Source organism: Moschus berezovskii, chromosome 10, assembly GCF_049115385.1.
Source record: "Moschus berezovskii isolate FMDL1 chromosome 10, NW_MosBer_1.0, whole genome shotgun sequence".
Taxonomy (NCBI): domain Eukaryota; kingdom Metazoa; phylum Chordata; class Mammalia; order Artiodactyla; family Moschidae; genus Moschus; species Moschus berezovskii.
The window spans coordinates 49,044,103-49,064,197 of NC_142469.1; the positions used below are offsets into that span (position 1 = coordinate 49,044,103).

At 39.4% G+C, this 20,095-nt stretch overlaps 1 protein-coding gene across 1 annotated transcript in view; it reads right to left on the bottom strand.

Moving 5' to 3' along the window:
* The window catches only part of CRYBG1 (crystallin beta-gamma domain containing 1), a 235,831-nt gene that overhangs the window by 21,327 nt on the left and 194,409 nt on the right, over nt 1-20,095 (bottom strand). Inside the window, exons 8-13 of the mRNA XM_055433326.2 lie at nt 18,638-18,777; nt 8,905-9,031; nt 6,679-6,714; nt 5,826-5,983; nt 4,815-4,941; nt 4,578-4,723 (exon numbers count right to left, since the gene is read on the bottom strand). Coding sequence (XP_055289301.2) covers nt 4,578-4,723; nt 4,815-4,941; nt 5,826-5,983; nt 6,679-6,714; nt 8,905-9,031; nt 18,638-18,777 — 734 coding nt within the window. The remainder of the gene's footprint in view (nt 1-4,577; nt 4,724-4,814; nt 4,942-5,825; nt 5,984-6,678; nt 6,715-8,904; nt 9,032-18,637; nt 18,778-20,095) is intronic.

The following is a 20,095-nucleotide window of genomic DNA, read 5'->3' on the forward strand; positions in this document are numbered from 1 at the left end:
CTTCTTTGAGGATACAATGCTTTGCACATAATAGACCTCAATAAATATTTGTCTAATGATCAACCGAGTGAAATATGAGGAAGCAGCTGGCCTTGGCAAATTGAAGCACTTCTACAACCCAGAATGTAAAAGGAAGTAGCTGTGTGCCTATGTGCATGCACATGCACGCCTCCTTTCAACCTCCCCCAATAACAGAACCCAACTGCTACTAACCACCCAAAAAGAAAAAGCCTAAGCCAGGAAATGTAACTAGAAATGACTAAAAATAGAAACATAAAAGCAACCTTGTGTAAAGGAAACAGATTTTAAGTAAACAAGGGCTAGGTAAAAAAGAGACCGACTCCAGGCACAGTAGTTTTACGTGTGCTAATGGCGTAATCTACACACATGCCCGATGGGAATCCACCCAGCATCCTCTTGCTTCCTTTGCTAGGGTGTATGACTGGGCTCTGACTAATGGACCCAACATACCTGGTGAGGATCAAAATGTTCAACTGTTTCCCCATACTGAGTTGCTCACTGTATATTCTCCCTCTAAATAGTTTAAAGTCAGTCAAAAATACTATATAGCCACAGCAATATTTCAGATGACTTCTGAATGCCATACCTTTGTCTATGGAAGATTCTAATATGTTAGGGTTCTAGAACAGGACCTAGGAGAAGACATTTCCTGCTAAGAACAGAAGCCCCAGAAGTCACTGTGTCATTCTGCCAAGATGGTGCCACAAACAACAACCGACACAAGAATTTAATGACGTGACTAATGTTAAAAGCATATTACATTGTAGATGCATCTAAAATATCCAGGGAGTCTGTGGAAAGTCTCTTGAAATACAATAGAATTGAGGTTAGAGTGATTCATATAGCCTATGTTACTCATGCCATAAGAACCTAATACCAAACACTTTCAACAGAACCAATGTCGATTTCATATGACCATTTAAGAATACTATCCTAACAAATTATAACTGACATCAGCCTGGACCATAAAAATAATCATATAGCTCACTTTAACAGACATCTGTCCCTGCCAATCCAATATCTGCCTCCACTCTATCTGATGTTCCTGGGGGAACCCTTCAGCCCAATCATATATAACTAGCCCCCATTGGACTGACCCTACATCTCAGTTCCAGAGCTCTGCATGTATCATAGGCATGGCCTCCTTGGCTACAGGAATTGGTTCAGATACATCCATATGACCTAAGTGTACAGAATCAAAGTCAAACCTGGAACCTCTGTGGGAAAGAGAAGCTTTCCACTGGAAGCAGAGTCAAGAACAGAAACCAGATGCTGCTGCCACAGGCCCCAGGTAGAAAGTATGGTTTGTTGTTGCTGTTTAGTCACTACTGCTGCTGCTGCTGTGTCCAACTATTTATGACCCCATGGACTGGAGCCGCTAGGCTCCTCTGTCCATAGGATTTTCCAGGCAAGAATACTGGAATGGGTTGCCATTTCCTACTCCAGGGGCTGTTCCCAAACCATGGATCAAACCCATATCTCTTGTGTCTCCTGCATTGGCAGGCGGATTCTTCATACCATCAGGGTTGAACAAATCTGACTCCATATTTAATCCATTTCTTCTATCTTAGCCTTTGTGTTCTCTATTGCTTTTGCTACAAGTTAATCACTAAAGGGATGATGCCATAGCTTAAACATAATGGCACACTTCTGGGAACCCTGCCTCCCACGCCCAAGTGTTAACCTAGAATACTTTTTGTTCAGCTCACAGGAAATAGCCTGACCAGGCCCACCTGGCTGCAGGAAAGTAAAAATTAACACATCTCTTGGGGAGTCTGTATTCCACATCCCAGGGAATAATTGCAACAATTTATTGTCCTTTTTACTTTACTGCTTCACTTCCCCTTCTATGTTCTATAAAAGAAACTAGCATCCAAATCCCAGCAAGATGGCTCTTTTAGACACTAGTCTGCCATCTTCTCAGTCCGCTGGCTTTCCAAAAAAGTCACTATTTCTTGCCCTAATACCTCGTCTCTAGATTTAATGGCCTGTAGTATGGCGAGCAGTATGACCTTGGACTTGGTAACAAAAGGACCTGCCTATAGCAAAAGCCCAGTCAAGAGATGGAGATCAAGTTCTCATACAGTGTCTAAACTCCTGTACCATCAGGACTTTTCAGTTATGCCTGCCAATGTATTACATTTTTATCACTTATGCCATTTTAGTTTGACCTGTAGCCACTTGCATCCCAAGGAGTCTTGACTAGTCAACTTTCAATAAAAACTTACTTCAGCATTAGTAAAGCACTCAGTTGCAAATTCCAGGTACACTGAAACAATTATTTTTATGTTAAAATAATAGCCCAGAAATGAACCCCCCTATATGGTTAATTTATAACAGAGGAGGCAATACTATATTAATACAAAGGGGAAAAGACTCTTCAATAAATCGTGCTGGGAAAATTCAACAGCTACATGGAAAAGAATCAAATTGGACTATCTCACACCATATAAAAAATAAACCCAAAGTGGATTAAAGACTTACATTTAAGATCTGAAACCATAAAACTCCTAGAGGAAACATAGGCAGTATCCTCTTTGACATGTCTTAGCAATATTTTTTTTGGATATGTCTCCTCAGGCAAGGGAAACAAGAACAAAAATAAACAAAAGGGACTACATCAAACTACAAACTACATCAAAAAAGCTTTTTGTACATCAAAGGGAACCACCAACCAATCGAAAAGGCACCTGCTGAATAGGAGAAAATGTTTTCAAACAACATATCTGATAAAGGGTTAATATCTAAAATAACAAAGGACTCATACAGCTCAACACCAAAAGAGCAAACCATCTGATTGAAATATAGGCAGAGGACCTAAACAGACATTTTTCCAAAAGGACCTACAGACAGCCAGTGGGCACTTGAAAATATATTCAACATAGCTAATCATCAGGAAAATGCAAATCAAATTCACAATGAGATATTGCCTCACGCCTGTCAGAATGGCTACCGTCAAAAAGGCAACAAATAACAAGTGTTGGTGAGGATGCAGAGAAGAGGGAACCCTTGTGCACTGTTGGTAGGAATATAAATTAGTGCAGTAACTATGGAGAACAACATGGGTTCCTCAAAAAGTTAAAAATAGAACTACACAATGCAGCAATTCCATTTCTGGGTACTCTTCCAAAGAAAACAAAAACACTAAGTCAGAAAGATTCAAGGACACCTATATTCACTGCAGCATTCCGTATCCAAGACGTAGAAGCAACCTATATATCTAACACAGACAGGTGTAATGTGTATACACACACACAATGGGATATTAATCCACCATAGAAAGGAATGAAATTTTGCTATTTGCACAACACGGGAGAACTGAGGGGGTATTATGCTAGGTGAAATAGACAAACACCACATATTTATAGGTGGAATCTAGGAACAAAAGAATAAAGACAACAAAACAGGAAACAGTCATAGATGCCGAGAACAGGTGGCCGCCAGAGTGGAGGGAGGTGGGCAGACGAGTGAAATAGGTGAGGGAAACTAAGAGGTGCAAACCTGCATTTACAAAACAAAGGAGTCATGGCAATGAAATGCCAACATCAGGAATGTTATCAATAATTATGTAGTGTCTTGGTATGGTGACAGAAGGTAACTAGACTTTTCATGATGATCATTTTGAAATGCACAGAAATATTAAAGCACACTATGTTGTGTACCATGAATTAACATACTGTTGTAAGTTAATTATACTTCAAAAACAACAAACAAATTCATAGAACAAGAGATCAGATCTGTGGTTACAGAGGTGGGGAGTGAGGGGAGTTGGATGAAGATGGTCAAAAAGTATAAACGTCCAAGTATAAATAAATACTGGGGATATAATGTAGAGTATGGTTCTGTTCTGTTCTGTTCCGTCGCTCAGTCGTGTCCGACTCTTTGCGACCCCGTGGACTGTAGCCTACCAGGCTTCTCCGTCCATAATATAATTAATTCTGCTATATGCTATATATGAAAATTGTTAAGAGAGTAAACGTTAAGAGTTCTCCTCACAAGGAAAACATTTTTTCTTCTTCTATTTTGTATCTATGAGACGATGTTCACTGAACTTATTTTGGTATCATTTCACGATGCATATGTCATTACATTGCACACCTTAAACTTATAGAGTGCTGTATATCAACTATATATTAATATAACTGGAAGAAAAAATAATAGGAAATATAATAGAGCAGGTATAGGACCATAAGAAAATCAAATGGGACTTTGTCCCAACTTCAGGTTTCTAATGTTAAATCACTATTATTTGTGTCCGATCCTAAGAAATTCATGAGTTCTTTTCATGAAGAATGACAAAGGAAGTGAATCTGTAGATTTCATAATGAAACTCAAAAGTCTCCTCCAATGTTATATTACATATAAAAGATACTATATGAGAAAGATTTTAAAAAGCAGTTATAAAAATATTGTAGTAGTATTAAATGGCTAATTTAATGTTTCATTTTTGAGATATGTACTTATTGAGTGTCTACTCTGGGTCAAAGACCCCATTACTTTAACACAAACCAAAGTAAGGCTCACTATTAAAATCCCCATTGGGTTATTTCACTTACACTCCACTCAGTACATTAATAGACTGTGTCTTCACTCCGTATCCAGTCTCCTTTAAATTAGCAACAATTCCTAATACATCAATACTGGAACCTTTGGATCCAAAGTTTTTTTCACTGTACATTATCATGTGAGCATTTGAAAAATCCTATTGAGAAAAAAAAATTCAAAATTCAAAGACTAGCCAATTATTACTCAAAAATGCCCAAGTATTACCCATTAGCTTTTCTGTAACTTACACCTAATATAGGTCGTAAAGACTGAAGTTCTCCACTGTAGCCTCCCCAGTCATTCCAGTCCTTGTATTCTCCTTCTTCAAGCAAATACTGATGACCTGTAAAGCCAGGCTTCTCATAAGCAACCCAACTACAACAGAAAGAACATGAAAGAGTAGAAATTTTCAGTACTGTTAAAATATCAGTGTCACTGACAAATGTAAAAAGCTATAAAGCTAGACATGGACCCACGCATTATGACTATTGGAATTCTTCCCTAGCATTTAAGAGATTAGTAGAATGGCCTCCCTGGTGGCTCAGATGATAAAGAATCTGCCTGCGGTGCAGGATACCTGGGTTCAATCCCTGGGTCGGGAAGATTCCCCTGGAGAAGGGAATGACAACCCACTCCAGTATTCTTGCCTGGAGAATTCCATGGACAGAGGAGCCAGGTGGGCCACAGTCCATGGAATCGCAAAGAGTCAGACATGACTGAGCAACTTTCACTTCACTTCACCAAGAAATTAACCTAAGAAGTATATACCAATGTTCCTTAAAGGATTATAGGGAGGTCAGCATGTATGTGTACATGTTTGTCTAAGAACTGACTCAAAAGTACTTTAACAAATAAAACTGGATGAACTTTCTTCCAATAACAATTAATATATTGTATATTTTGGGCTATTTATAAGCCATTTTCAAGTGTAGACTTTAAAGAAAATATGTACGCTCTATAAAGTGCAGAATATGATCCTAAAAAATAGAAAGCAAACTAACAGTTCAATCATTTGGAGCATAATATCAATAAACAAGACTGTAGATTTGATCAATCTAGATGGCCCAATTTATCAACCTTGCCCAGCTGACTGATCCCAAACCAGCCCATCAAATCCAGGTCACAACTAGCTGAAGAAAACATGTTTATTCACTCCACCCTGCAATTTGGAATGCTATCTTTGGGGGAGAGAGACCACGTATTTTATGCTATTTAAGGGAATAAAAAGGAATCCTTACAGGTCACGCCTGTCTACTTACATGCCTCGTAGAACTTTCATAGATCCCACTGATATAAATGACAAATGTTCATCTCCAGTGGTTTCCTCTGTTTCACCTCCTTCCATGATAAACCTACCCATCTCTGTTTCCAGCTCCATACATTTTCCTTCAAAGAAAGGCTTTTCATAAATAACTACCTATAACAGAAATGAGATATGCCAGTAAGTTGTAAGAAGTTAAATATCTCAATGGCTAAACACTAAATCAGTCACTTAATATCACTTAGTCCTGGAACACAAATTTTATAATCACATTTTAAAATTAACTAAATAAAAGTACCTTGTAATATAATTTTAAAAATCAGAATTTTTCTCCTACTGTGGTATAGCCTGAAGTCAAGGTTCCAAAAGACAGATGCATAATTGGTTTTTGTTCAGTGTCTAGAATTGATATTTAGAATTTTTCTCAGGCCAAACTAAGGAACCAAAGTATTGTTAAGTTGTTTTAAAAATAAAACACACTATAGATCAAACTGTGTGTCACAGATGTGCAAAGCAGAACTAGCAGAAGGAGCATTTTGGAGTAGGGAGAACTTATCTTGAAAAATAAGGTTTTTCCTTTCAGACAAGTAGCAACAGGCCCTGCAGTTAGTACATACAACTGCAAATTACAGCTTAATACAACAGTGAAACTTCTGAGCCATGGCTGCAGATACTGTTAGTGCTAACTCATGCTCTCAGCATCACCTTCCACCTGAAGGTGATGGCATGTATAAGCTGGACAACTCCCGTTGACTGCAGTTTATGTTTTATGGAAGTGACACATAAAATCATACAAGTATTATCTTCATGAAGATGGAATGGGAATAAAATTCTTTAAAAATGTACGTTACCTTAGGATCTGTAGGGAATTCAACTTTACGGCCACCCTGAAAAGAAAAATAATATTGTAAGCAAAGTGGCTTATCATTGATAAGTTACCATTTGCTATTACCCACGGCAGTCTGTGATAAGCCACAGAACCACGCATAGCAACTGCATTCTGGTTTGTTTAACTGATGTGGAGACAGTTTTAAAATTGCCAAAAATGCAGGGAAGATATGAGGAAGAGTCTCACAGAGGCGGTCTACAAGCTGCATCCGCATGGTATCTATCTGTGCTTTTTAACCAAATAGGTGTTTGGTTGTTGTTTTTTTTAAGCTCAGTAAACTTCTCCCAAAAAGGCCTATTTGTCATTTCTCTTTAAAAGCAGTCCTAAGATGTGACATCTCTGGACTCAGATTCTCACAGGCAGCAAGCCTCACCTTCTGTGTTTACTGACCCTGCACTGGGCTCACCCTCCAGCAGGGATACAGGCTCCACTTTGCCTGTCTCCACCTCTTCCGGGGTTCAGCTCCCTGTCAGTCTGTTCACGCCTATTTGCTGCCTGGCCCTGGAGGCATTTGATTTTGCAACCTCTGGCTTACAAAGCTGTTGAAGTTCACTCAAGTTCACAATATGATCTGAACGGCTCCTGAAATAATTAGGTAAACTCTTAGATAAATTTAAAACATCCCATAGAGGATGGGTTTATGAGGGTTGCTATATATTTAGAATAAAGAAATTTTAATCCAAAAATCTCACTAAAATCATAAAAGAGGTGTCACACAGAAGTATTAAATAAGGTAAGAGTTTAAATCAGCAGTGGGAAAGTCAGAAGGCTTTTTTTTTAAAGGTTGTTACATATATATAAGTGAAAAATAAAGTATAGCCAAAGATCGTGTATACAGCAAATGGACTATAATTATAAAGGAATGTAGCTGATTTTAATCAACAAACCAGGGCTCATACAATCAACTAAGTTTGTTTTTCAAAAGGAATCCTTTTCGAATTCTGTGAACTTTACAATTCTGTAGGTCATCATTTAAAAACTGCCTTTAAAACTTGAGGCAATTCTTTTACATATTCAGAAAACTTACAAAACTTTACTCTTTGAAAGAGGATTAAATTTTAGAAAAAAGCCCAGAATTATTTGCTTGAAGACAAGCAGACATTTAGATAATTAAGCCACAACCTGTGGCAGGATGGATAAAATTAAGATAAAAAGTTATCTTCCTGACTTTCTAATTTGTTTCAAACTGACTCAGAAGACAACCACAAAGTGGAATTTCAAGAACACATTTGTAACAGGAGCCTCATTCATGCTGTAGGTGTTTAGTGAACACCTCCTATGATGCAGCTCAACATGAGGTCAAAACAGGTGCAGCTCACAGCCTTCCAATGCTGAGAGTCTCACAGAAGAAACAAAGAACCAGTCAAAATACAGGGGAAAGAAGCACGGGATCCTCCCTAAGGGGAGAGCTTTGCAGGACAACACTCACCTGGACATCCGACTCCAGGGCCCCCAGTGCAGTCACCCTCCCTGGCCTCCTGTCATTACAGCAAGCTGGTCCTCAGCAAGCCCTACCCTTTCCCAGCTCTGACCTGGCTCATGCAGTCTAACTCTGACATCACCATCTGAAATAATCCTGCTTGGTTTTTTAAGATCCACCCGACTTGCTGTGCTGTGCTTAGTCACTCAGTCGTGTCCGACTCTTTGCAACCCCATGGACTGTAGCCCGCCAGACTCTTCTGCCCATGGGGATTCTCCAGGCAAGAATACTGGAGTAGGTTACCATTCTCTTCACCAGGGGATCTTCCCAACCCAGGGATTGAACCCAGGTCTCCCACATTGCAGGCGGATTCTTTACCATCTGAGTCACCAGGGAAGCCCTGACTTGTCGTGATGCTCTCCTAATTATCCCCTTTCTCTAACACCTACAAACTGGACTTTGTCTGTCCTCCTGATTTAATTCTTCACTTTCTCACTTCTCACATCTGCCCTGGGCTGAGCTGTGCACACACATCAGTGACTCTGCATGGCCAAGAACACCTATGGGCTTATCCACATTTTTTTTTTCCATCTGTAGCAACTATCAAGTTATCCTTTCTATTATTTCTATCTAGCAATAAGTCCCATCCTCTACATATTTATCTTTTAAAACTCTGCTTTATTGCTTTACAGTCACATCCCATGAATTATCAAAGTCAAGCAAAGAATTACTGACTCTAAGGAACACATGATCAGATTCCATCTTTACCATTTTCAGTGGCCGCATGGATCCAATGTATGCCTCTTCTGTATCCCAGAAGGATAAGTCAGGGTATTCACCAGGTTCCAGGATAAAAGGGACACCCTGAAATCCAGGCTCTTCATAAATCAGCCATCTAAATAAGAACCAAGGAAGAAACAGACAATTCATCATTTCTGTCAGTGGACCACTGCACCCCACAGATGAGAGGACCAGAACAGGGGAGGATGTGGGTCTGGATGATGTATGGGTGCACTTAGCAGAGCAATGTTGGACTCCAGGAGGAATAAGCCATTATATGCACCTCTTCTTGAGCTTTTGTTTGTTTCCTTAGCTTGGCTAGCTTTGTCCGCTGATTTTACTTTCTATTATGAACTGTTTCAAACTTTAAATGACTCTGTTACTTCCAAGTTATAAAAGCAGTTATCTTTTGCACTGTGTATGTATTTAGAGAGGCTCCAGCCAGGAGATTTCACATCTGATGGAGTAGCAGTGGTTTAAATATTCTTTTGGCAAAGTTCATATTTAACAATGTCTGACTACTAAATTGCCAAAAGCAAGATATTATTTGGGCTTATTTGATTTTAATACATAGCAGGTGCTCACCGTGCCTGATATACAATAGGAGCTGTATTGCTGTGTCACATACACTGTCTCATTAAGTCTCCTGGAAACTCTAGGAAGTAGGTACCCTCCACCTTTTACAGGGGAGTAAACTGAAGCACTGAGAGTTCCAGTAACCTCTCGAAGGACACCCAGAAACCATGGCAGAACCAGAATTCAAACCCTGGTCTGTCCGATAGCCAGGCCTGTTCTCATCCCCATGATGCTGTGAACTGTCCTGAGAAGCAAATTTGCTGCCAAGAAAGCTGTGTTCAGTTCATACATCTTTACAACAACAAAACAAACAACCCAATTGAAAAATGGACAGAGATCCTAAATAGACACTTTCCCAAAGAAGATACACAGATGGCCAACAAACACATGAAAAGATGCTAACACTACTAATTACTAGAGAAGTGCAAATTAAAAGTATAATGAGGTAGCAGCTCATAGCAGTCAGAATGCCATCATTAAAAAGTCTACAAATAACAAATGCTGAAGAGGGTGTGGAGAAAAGGGAACCCTCCTACACTGTTGGTGAGAATGTGAATTGGTATAGCCACTATGGAGAACAGTAAGGAAATTCCTCAAAAAAACTAAAAATAAACTTGCCACATGATCCAGTAATCCCAATCCTGAGCATATATCCAAAAATAATCCAAAAAGATACATGCACCCCAGTGCAGTACAATTTACAGTAGCCAAGACATGGAAACAACCTAAATTACCACCAACAGATGAATGGATAAAGAAGATGTGTTCGTTGTATACAATGGAATACTACTCAGCCATAAAAAAGAATAAAATAATGCCACTTGCAGCAACATGGATGCAACTAGAGATTATCTTATTAAGTGAAGCAAGTCAGAAAGAGAAAGATATATGATATCATATATACATGAAATCTAAAATATGACACAAATGAACTTATCTACAAAACAGAAACAGACTCACAGACATAGAGATCAGACTTGTGGTTGACAAGGGGGAGGGTGTTAGGGGAGGGATGGATTGGGAGTTTGAGATTAGCAGATGCAAGCAATTATACTTGGAATGGATAAACAACAAGGTCCTACTGTATAGCACAGGAAATTCTATTCAGCATCCTATGATAAACCATAATGGAAAGAACATGAAAAAGAATGTATATATATATATGTATGACAGTCATTTTGCTGCACAGTAGAAACTAACATGACATTGTAAATCAGCTCTACTTCAATGAAACAAATTTTAAAAAAGAAAAATAAATAAAAGGTTATATCTCATTTGTAACCGAAAATAGGATGTTACACCTAATCATCATAGTATCAAAAATTAGGAACAGCTAACAAATATCCAGAACTTACAAGGAATTCCATATGATCCTTAGAACAATGCTACAAGGAAAAGATACTGTCCCCATTTTATAGGTGAAGTTAAATTGCCCAGGGCCGCACAGTTACAAGTACTAAATGCAGGGCTGATCCAAGCTGACCCCAAAACCAAGCTCCTAGTCATTGTTGAGCAGCAGTCTTTCTCATTCCAGAGAGTGCACTGAACATAATTTCTGCTTTCACAGTCACTCAGGATCATCATTAGGAGCATGACTTAATGCACAGTGATGTCTGTGGGGCTCTGAAAGTCTGTAAAGACTGCTTGTTCCCAGGCCCAGTGCTTTATGAGTTTTTGGACTTGATTTTTAATGGTTTTTCAATACCACACCCTTCTATCATGCTTGTCAGCTGTCACTTCTGCTGTGGTCAGGCAACTAGAAGCTTCACCCTCCTCTAATGTGCTAGAAACCAGAAAACCATGTCTCACATGAACTGTCCCTAAAGTCTGTGCAGTCTTAATTTCTTGGTTCCTTGGAGGGTTCTGGTGAAGTTGCTGTTGCTGGAGAAGTGACTTCTTTATAAGAGAGATGGTAATATACCCTCTTGACAAGCAAATGTGGAATTCTTGGTGATCACTTATACCCACCTATTCTTTATTAGTCTTGCTAAAGCATCTTAACTGGGCTAACTGTGCCAAGTTCCCCAGAGCACAGTCCACAAGAGGAAGCTGGCTGTAATCGTTTAGCCTCAAAATGAGTCTGATTCTCCCCTCTTTGCTTTTCTCTTTTTCACAATTTTGGCCCAAGGGCACATTTTTGGTGATAGTTTCTGTTACAGATTCTCCTGGATAAATCAGTAACTTCTTTAGACTTACTAATTATACCAGGATTTATAGTCAAAATCCTACTGGAGACCTATCAACACACACACACACATTATGTTGAGAGATTGTGTGTGGTGTATGGGTGGGGGAATCAAAACTAATCCACAATGTTAGAAGTCAGGGTAATAGCTACAGGGACGACTGGGAGGAGGCGGGAAGGCAGGGACAGAGATGCAGACAGAGAGAACAGACTTGTGGACACAGCAGCGGAAGGAGAGGGTGAGACAAATTAAGAGAATAGCACTGAAACATTCTTTACCGTATGTGAAATAGGTAGGTGAGAAACTGCTGTATAACACAGGGAGCTCAACCCAGTGCTCTGCAACAACCCAGAGGAGTGGGATGGGGTGCGGGGGTGAGAGGGAGGTTCAAGAGGGAGGGGACACATGTATACTTATGGCTGATTCATGCCATTGTAGGGCAGAAACCAACACATCATTGTAAAGAATTATTCTCCAATTAAAAATAAATTAAAAAAAGAGAATGCACTACATCTTTTTTTGGAGCCCAAAGCTCTCAAAGGCATATCACACACTGATTTCATGCCCTAGCTAAATAACAGCAGTTTATCATAAAGTGTGTTATTTGGCCAATAACAAGCCAAGGGCCTTGAGGACTGACTCTTCACAAATGAACGTTGCTGCTGCTGCTGCTGCTAAGTCACTTCAGTCGTGTCCGACTCTGTGTGACCCCATAGATGGAAGCCCAGCAGGGTCCCCTGTCCCTGAGATTCTCCAGGCAAGAACACTGGAGCGGGTTGCCATTTCCTTCTCCAATGTGTGAAAGTGGAAAGTGAAAAGTGAAAGCGAAGTCGCTCAGTCGTGTCTGACCCTTATGTTAGTCTGAATTTTTTATAAACATAGATCATGGCTCATCAACAAGTGATTCTGAGATTCTGACATGGTGCTTACTGAAGTACTCTTTTATTAAGTCTTTTCTTCTATGGTTTGAGTTCTAAGGGTATGAATTCATCTGATACTAAACATCTCACTTTCCTTGAACCATATAGCTTAGTCATGTTAACACTTATAGAAGGAAGGTAATCTGGGATAAAGGGGGTTTTGTCTAAAAACCTGAACACATAAACTGGCACACCTGAAGACTGCGAGTCCTTCCTCAGTGAGTGCTGAGGGCCTGCTGGGTAACTTAGACAGACATTTGTGAATGTGGGTGGACTTTGGAATCTGAAAATTCATATACAGAGTGTGATCCTTTTTCCCCTAAATTCTGTTCCAACAAGATACACTATTCACAAGGCCATAAGGAGATAAACTACCTTCAGGCAGTGTTATTTCATTTTCTAAAGGTATTTTTTTATTTTCTCATGCATTTAGCCTTTGCCTATATTATGAATAAACTGTATGTCTATAAAGTATGAGTTTTAAAAACAAATAACAAATGTGGCTTCCCTGGTGTCAGCAGTAAAGAATTTGCCTGCCAATGCAGGAGACACGGATTCGATCCCTGATCTGGGAAGATCCCACATGCTGCACAGCAACTAAGGCTGTGTGCCATAACTACTGAGCCTATGTTCTAGAGCCCAGGAAACACAACTGCTGAGCCACGTGCCCTTGAGCCTGTGCTCTGCAACAAGAGAAGCCAGTGCAATAAGAAGCCCTTGTACCACAACTAGAGAAAAGCCTGCAAGCAACAAAGATCCAGCATAGCCATAAATAAATGAATAAAAATATCTTTACATAAAAAAATAACAAATGTACACATACAAAGGAATACTGTTGAACTAATGTTGAACTAACAACAATGGTCATCTATACATTCATGAAAATCATTCATGTAATTACTCTTTCAGAAACACCCTCTGAATCAGACAAGAAAAACTTAGCTTGTTCATTTGTTCTTAAAACAAAAACAGTTTTTCCAGCTGGATCCTAAGTCTTATTCTCTGCATATGGTTACACATGAATGTTGGCTACATACAGAAACCAAGGGGATAGTCAGAAGATTTAAATATGAAAGTGCCAACTTTGAGGTTATTCAAACAAGAGCAGGCTCTGAATCTCAAGGCGGGACTGGTACCCTTAGAGTGGAGAGGAGTGGGAAGCACCAGTGTACCGAGCCATCAAACTTGGTCTGATTAACGCAACATGAGAATGTGTTATTACCTACAGAAGTAATATCCTTGACAAAACCCTTCAATCTGCATCTGATTATACATGAAGACCTAGCTGCCTATATATAGAAATTTCAGGTGACAGAAGAACAAGTTAAATGATACCATGAAGAAGCACTCAGAAAATCCAGACTATGGCACATACGCTAAGCAGCTGACCTAAATTCTTCAAAAATGTCAATGGCATGGGAAACAAAGATGGGGATATTTTAGAGATTAAAAGAGACTTTTCAAAGAGACAGGACAACCAAATATATGAGCCTTGCTTGGATACTAATTAAAGACATCTATAAAAGACATTCCTGAAACAATGGGGAAATTTTATTTATGGACTATTGAGTAGATATTATCACGGCCATACTGAAAGTTTATCAGGTGTGATAATGGTAGTTTTGTAGGAAAATGTCATTATAGAGAGATTTGGGATGAAGTTTATAGGAATGAAGGGTCACAATATCTGCAACTCACTTTCGAGTACTCAGAAAAAAAGATAAAGCAAACACGGCAAAATGTTAACAATCACTGAATCAAAGTGGAGGGTATATGGGTGTTTGCTGTCCTTTCTACTTTTGTGCTTATGTCTGAAAACTTTCATAATAAAAAGCTGGGCTTTAGTATACTTCACAAGGAAATATATGCAGTGAATATTAAATAGCAATGAAAGAGAGTAAGTACAGATATACTCATCAATATGGGGAACTCTCAGAAACAATGTGGAGAAAAAGGAACAAGCCATAGTTCCTTATTTTAAAAGTTTAATAACATTTTCATAAATTTCAAAAGCAAGCACAACTGAAATAGTGCAAGGACAGATATTATCCGGCGACTCTGCAAAACAAGGGGCTGAGAAAAACACAAAATTCCAGAGAGTGATCTCACATGTGGAGAAGCCAGGGGGATGGGAATAGGTAGGCTATGCTGGGTGCTGCAGCAGTGTTAGTAATGGTTCTCAGTTGAGTGATGAGGGGCTTGTTTGATTACTAGGCTTCATAGTTCACATACGTACATATATTTTTATATATCAAGTATTTCATGTTAGCATTGATCAAAGAATATGTGGCTATTAAAAAAATGTCCCTTGACTTCAGAATACCTGCATTCTAGTACCTGTTCTTCTGACAACTAATCCTAACAACTAATCCAACTTGATAAAGTGGCCAAAACCTGTCTTCCTTGATTAAATGATGGTGTTGGAACTGATGTTCTTTATGCTGCCTTTGAAGTCTTAAAATTCCTTAATTTTATTTATTAGAAATACACTGTCACTTCTGCAAGGATGGGTGCTGGCATTGCCAGCTGCTTAAAGACAAATCACACTCAACACAATGTGAGAGGAAAATTTTGTTAGAAAGTTCTCATTTTCCCAAATAAGAAATTAGCAAGTAATACACTGGATTTGATCCCTGGGTTGGGAAGATCCCTGAAGAAGAGAAAAGCCACCCACTCCAGGATTCTAGCCCGGAGAATTTCATGGACTGTATAGTCCATGGGGTTGCAAAGAGTCAAACACAACACAGCCAATTTCACTTCACTTTACTCTGAATGTGTGTACGTGTAGAAAAGCCTAATGCAGACTGAACAGGCCCTGGAGTAAATCTCCTCATGGAATCTGAAGAAGCACCCCTGTACAGCGAAGTCTTCTCTTCCATCAGTTCACAGGACTGCTGCACCAAAAGAGGCAGTGTCAGCTTGAATACTTGTGATCAGCCGAATTCTCCCAACCCATCAAGACTCCCCTTGGAGATCCGTAAAAGTACTGCTGACCTGGTATCCAGCTGACTGAGCTCAATGAGCCCAAACTCTGAACTGACATCTAAGGCTGCTTTCTACTACCCTGATGGCAATGAAGAACCAGAAAAAAAAGTGTCTGCCACCATGCAAGCCCATCAAAATGTGTAAAATATGACTGGTTTGTAACTACCACCTGTAAGACCAGGTTAAACTCACTGTCAAGGTAAGAAACGTTATTTAACTGTAGCTCATTATGCTTCCACATAGCCCAAGTCTGAGTCATGAAATCATCCAGACATGGAGATAAAAATATGATGTGTGCGTGCGAGCTCAGTCACTCAGTCATGTCCAACTCTTTCCAGTCCCATGGACTGCAGCCTGCCAGGCTCCTCTGTCCATGGAATTTTCCAGGGACGACTATTGGAGTGAGTTAGTGATATTTCTCAGCCTTAAATACTTTGAGAAAAAAGACTTATAGGTCTCTTTGATGTTGAAAAACTCAAAAGCAGCAAGAGATGAAGAAACTTTTGTTTAGAGTCCTCCTTTTCTTCCTAATCTCTAAATATAAAAGTGCCCAAAGCTCAGATGACCTTCTGCTCTTTTTTAATTAATTTATTTTAATTGGAGAATAATTACAATATTGTGATGGTTTTTGCCATACATCAACATGAATCAGCCATGGGTATACCTGTGTCCCTCTATCCTGAACCCTCCCCACCCTATCCCTCTGGGTTGTCCCAGAGCACCAGCTTTGGGTGCCCTGCTTCATGCATTGAACTTGCACTGGTTGTCTTTTTTACATATGGCAATATACATGTTTCAGTGGTGTTCTCTCAAATCATCCCACCCTTGCCTTCTCCCACTAAGTCCAAAAGTCTGTTCTTTACATCTCTGTCTCCTTTGCTTCCATGAACACAAAACTGTTGGTACTGTCTTTCTAAATTACATATATATACATTATATACAGTATTTGTCTTTCTCTTTCTGACTTACTTCACTCTGTATAATAGGCTCCAGGTTCATTCACTTCATTAGAACTGATTCAAATATGTTCCTTTTTCATTGAGTATATGTACCACAACTTCTTTATCCATTCGTCTGCCGATGGACATCTAGGTTGCTTCCATGTCCTAGCTATTGTAAACAGTGCCGCAATGAACATTGGGGTACATGCGCTCTTTCAGTTCTGGTTTCCTCGGGGTGTATGCCCAGCAGTCCCGGATTGCTGGGTGATATGGCAGTTCTGTTCCCAGTTTTTTAAGGAATCTCCACACTGTTCTCCATCATGGCTACTCCAGTTTGCATTCCTACCGACAGTGTAAGAGGGTTCTCTTTTCTCCACATCCTCTCCAGCATTTATTGTTTATAGACTTTTTGATGATGCCCACTCTGACCGGTGTGAGAAGATACCTCATTGTGGTTTGGATTTGCGTTTCTCTAATAATGAGTGAGGTTCAGCATGGAGATCTCATCCAGCATGGGGTTTAGATATCTTCTCCATGCCCATGACTCCAGATTATATCTCCAGCCTCCCTACCCCACCTAAGATTCCAGTGTTATGTATCCAGTCACTTTCCTGACCTCTTACCTGAATGCTTGAATGGGTAGTTGGCAACTCCCACTTAACCTCCAAAACAAAACACTTGGATTTCACTCCCCCTCCCCATTTTTTTCTATTCCAATAAATGCTGTGTCCCAAACCCTGGACATTTCTCTGCCCCTCATACCCCACATAAAACTTGTCAACCAATGTTGTTGGTTCTGTCTTCAAAATGTATCCAGAATCTGACTGTTCTTCTACCACTACCATCACACCAAGTCACCAAATCACTTCTTGCCTATGTAACTGCAAATCTTTGCTTCTACTCTTAGCTCTTTACAATTTACTTTTCCACAGAAGCTAGAGTGATTTTCCTAAAACACAAGTTAGATTAAAGTCCTCCAGTGATTTCTTATGTTCCTTGGTATCAGCTAAAATCCCTCCGGAGTCCTACAAGGTCTGACATGATACGAGCCTTCTCCACCACCAATCCTCCTGGCTCACTCTGCTGCAGCCAGACCTCCCCTCAATTGCTCAAACATCCCCTGGAGGGCTTTGCAAACACTGGGCTTCCAGCCTAGGACACTTCTCTACCCTGCCTCCCTGGGATGTCCCACAGCTGTCTCCCTCACATCCTCAGATCTCTGTTTAAAAGTCACCAGGAACTTTCCTGACTACTCTCTAAAGTAGCACTTCCACGGTCCTGCTCCATAATTTATGTTTCTTGTAGTATTTACCTTTGGATTCATTACATATGTATTATCTTACTCATATTCCATTAATATAAACTCTTGAGCAGTCTCTGAATATATGAATACTTATAAATTATGTATATATAACTGCTGAATATACTATAAACTTATTAGAAAACATACACAAAGATAACATCTGAAAAGGACATTTTAAATAAAATATACAGAAGCTTTAGTGCTTTTTCCTGCATTTCGGTGCATGTCTGTCACATGCCCTGGGCTGTGCACTCCACTGCAGAGGCCACCAGCTTCAGTTCTACAGCCTGCACTTTCTAGCCTAATTTCTCCCCTATCTGAAATATTCCCGCTTCCTTCAAAATAACTCTTGCAGTTTCCTGTAATTTTTGAAATCAACATCCTAGGGGCTTTGGAAAGCATTGTGTGAAACTGTTAAAGGAAGTAGTATGCGTGTTGGCCTCCATCCCACATGAAATATCAGGGGCACACACGCTTTGAATCACCTCCTCTGAATTACCATGAAAGAATAATCTGCAACTCAGCTCTGAATGAATCAGGTTCCTTTGTGATAAGGAAATCTCCACATTAAAAATGCAGTTTTCTCCCTGCACTTCCTCCAAGAAATCATTATCATTTACAAGAAAGCTGACTTATAGTAACATAGTAACCAAAAAAATCAGATTTTTATGTGCCTTATAAAAAAATAATAAAAGCTTTTAGTCAATAATTACTTAACAGGATAACAAATTAGAGACAGAGTATCTGAAGTCCTCTTTTCACACTCAAAAAAGAGCTTCATTAAAACTGTATTGCAAATAAAATACTCACGTGCCCCAGTGTACTTTAATGGAACAAGTCTTCTGCATTATGCCAAACCCCTGCATTTCTTCGGTATCATCAAAGTAGGAATTAAGAAGTCCTAACCCTTCTGGTTCAGTAAATAAGTCAATCTGACTAACTCTGTAATCCTAAAAAAGAAAAAAATTACATGAATACAGTATATATGTATAATAGTAACACCATGTATTAAATTCTACATTAAGCTCATTATTCCCTTTTTTTTAATAATTAAAATAAGCTTTAAATATACACGTACATTGCACAGATCATCTGCCACTTTATCCCTTTCCTGTTCTCACTCATGACCTAATGTGTGATCTTTTGGGGCATACACATTGCACTAGTCATGTATCTCAGCATTACATTCAAGCAAAGACCACCAGAAATGCATCTCAAGAGTTTTGGAACATTATTTATTTCCCTTGTCTTCACTGAAAAACCTGCCTGGCTTTCCTTGGTAACCTGAGTTTTAGTTCCTTGCTGTCCTGTGACCATCCATATCCAGAGACACTAGTCTATAGAGTGGTTGCTTCCGCAACTGTTGTTTTGTGCCCAGGGCCCCTGTGGTAACACTCCTTGACTATGATGTGGGTTTGGTCTAAGTCATAAAGGCAAAGGTACATGCTTACGGTGATTTACAAATCTCTGCACTTTGGTCACTGTTCCATGACCTGCATGTCCATCAAACACACGACAAAAGGCCTCTCCTGGCTGAGTGCCTGAGCCCTGATCGAATGTTTATTGAACCTCTTCTATGTTGCAGAGCAAGGTGAACTGAGGTACAGAAAAAATCGTAACACTTGGGTCAGTTCAAGGGCAATTCTTTCAAATATTAACAAAAGGAAAAAAGTTAATGAGCTGAAAAGGTGACTCCCTTGAATATATGTTGTGACTTTTATGTGTCAAGGAACCATAAACACAATCTGTTAAAAAAAAATTCATCATGTATTAGGAACCATAAAAGTGTTCCTTCTCTTTAACATGACACCATTCTGAAAAACTTATCACAAGGAAATGAATCATAAAATGTATACATTGTTAAATGCACAAAAATATTCATGAAGCGTTATTTAAGACAGGAATAAAGCTTAAATCCCATAGTAAGAAGAAAGGTAAAGTAACTGAAAGCACATCGTATCAATGGGATATAATGCTCAGTAAAACCCCAAACCATGTAATACCATGAAAAGCACTAATTGCATGAGGCCTGCTATCATCAGCCAAAACAGGAGGTCTCTGTACCAGTGTGCTTCATTTTCCTCAGCCCACCTTCCTGGACCCTAAATCCCTACCCCACCAGATTCTAATATCTCTCACAGTTGCAAATCATTGAGAGATGTTACAAGTGGGAGTTTAACCATCAGCAAGTGGTACAGAGAGAGTAAAAAAGAGACTGAGAGTCAGTGCTAAAGAAAAACAACATGTGCTTGTATAATGCTTACAATT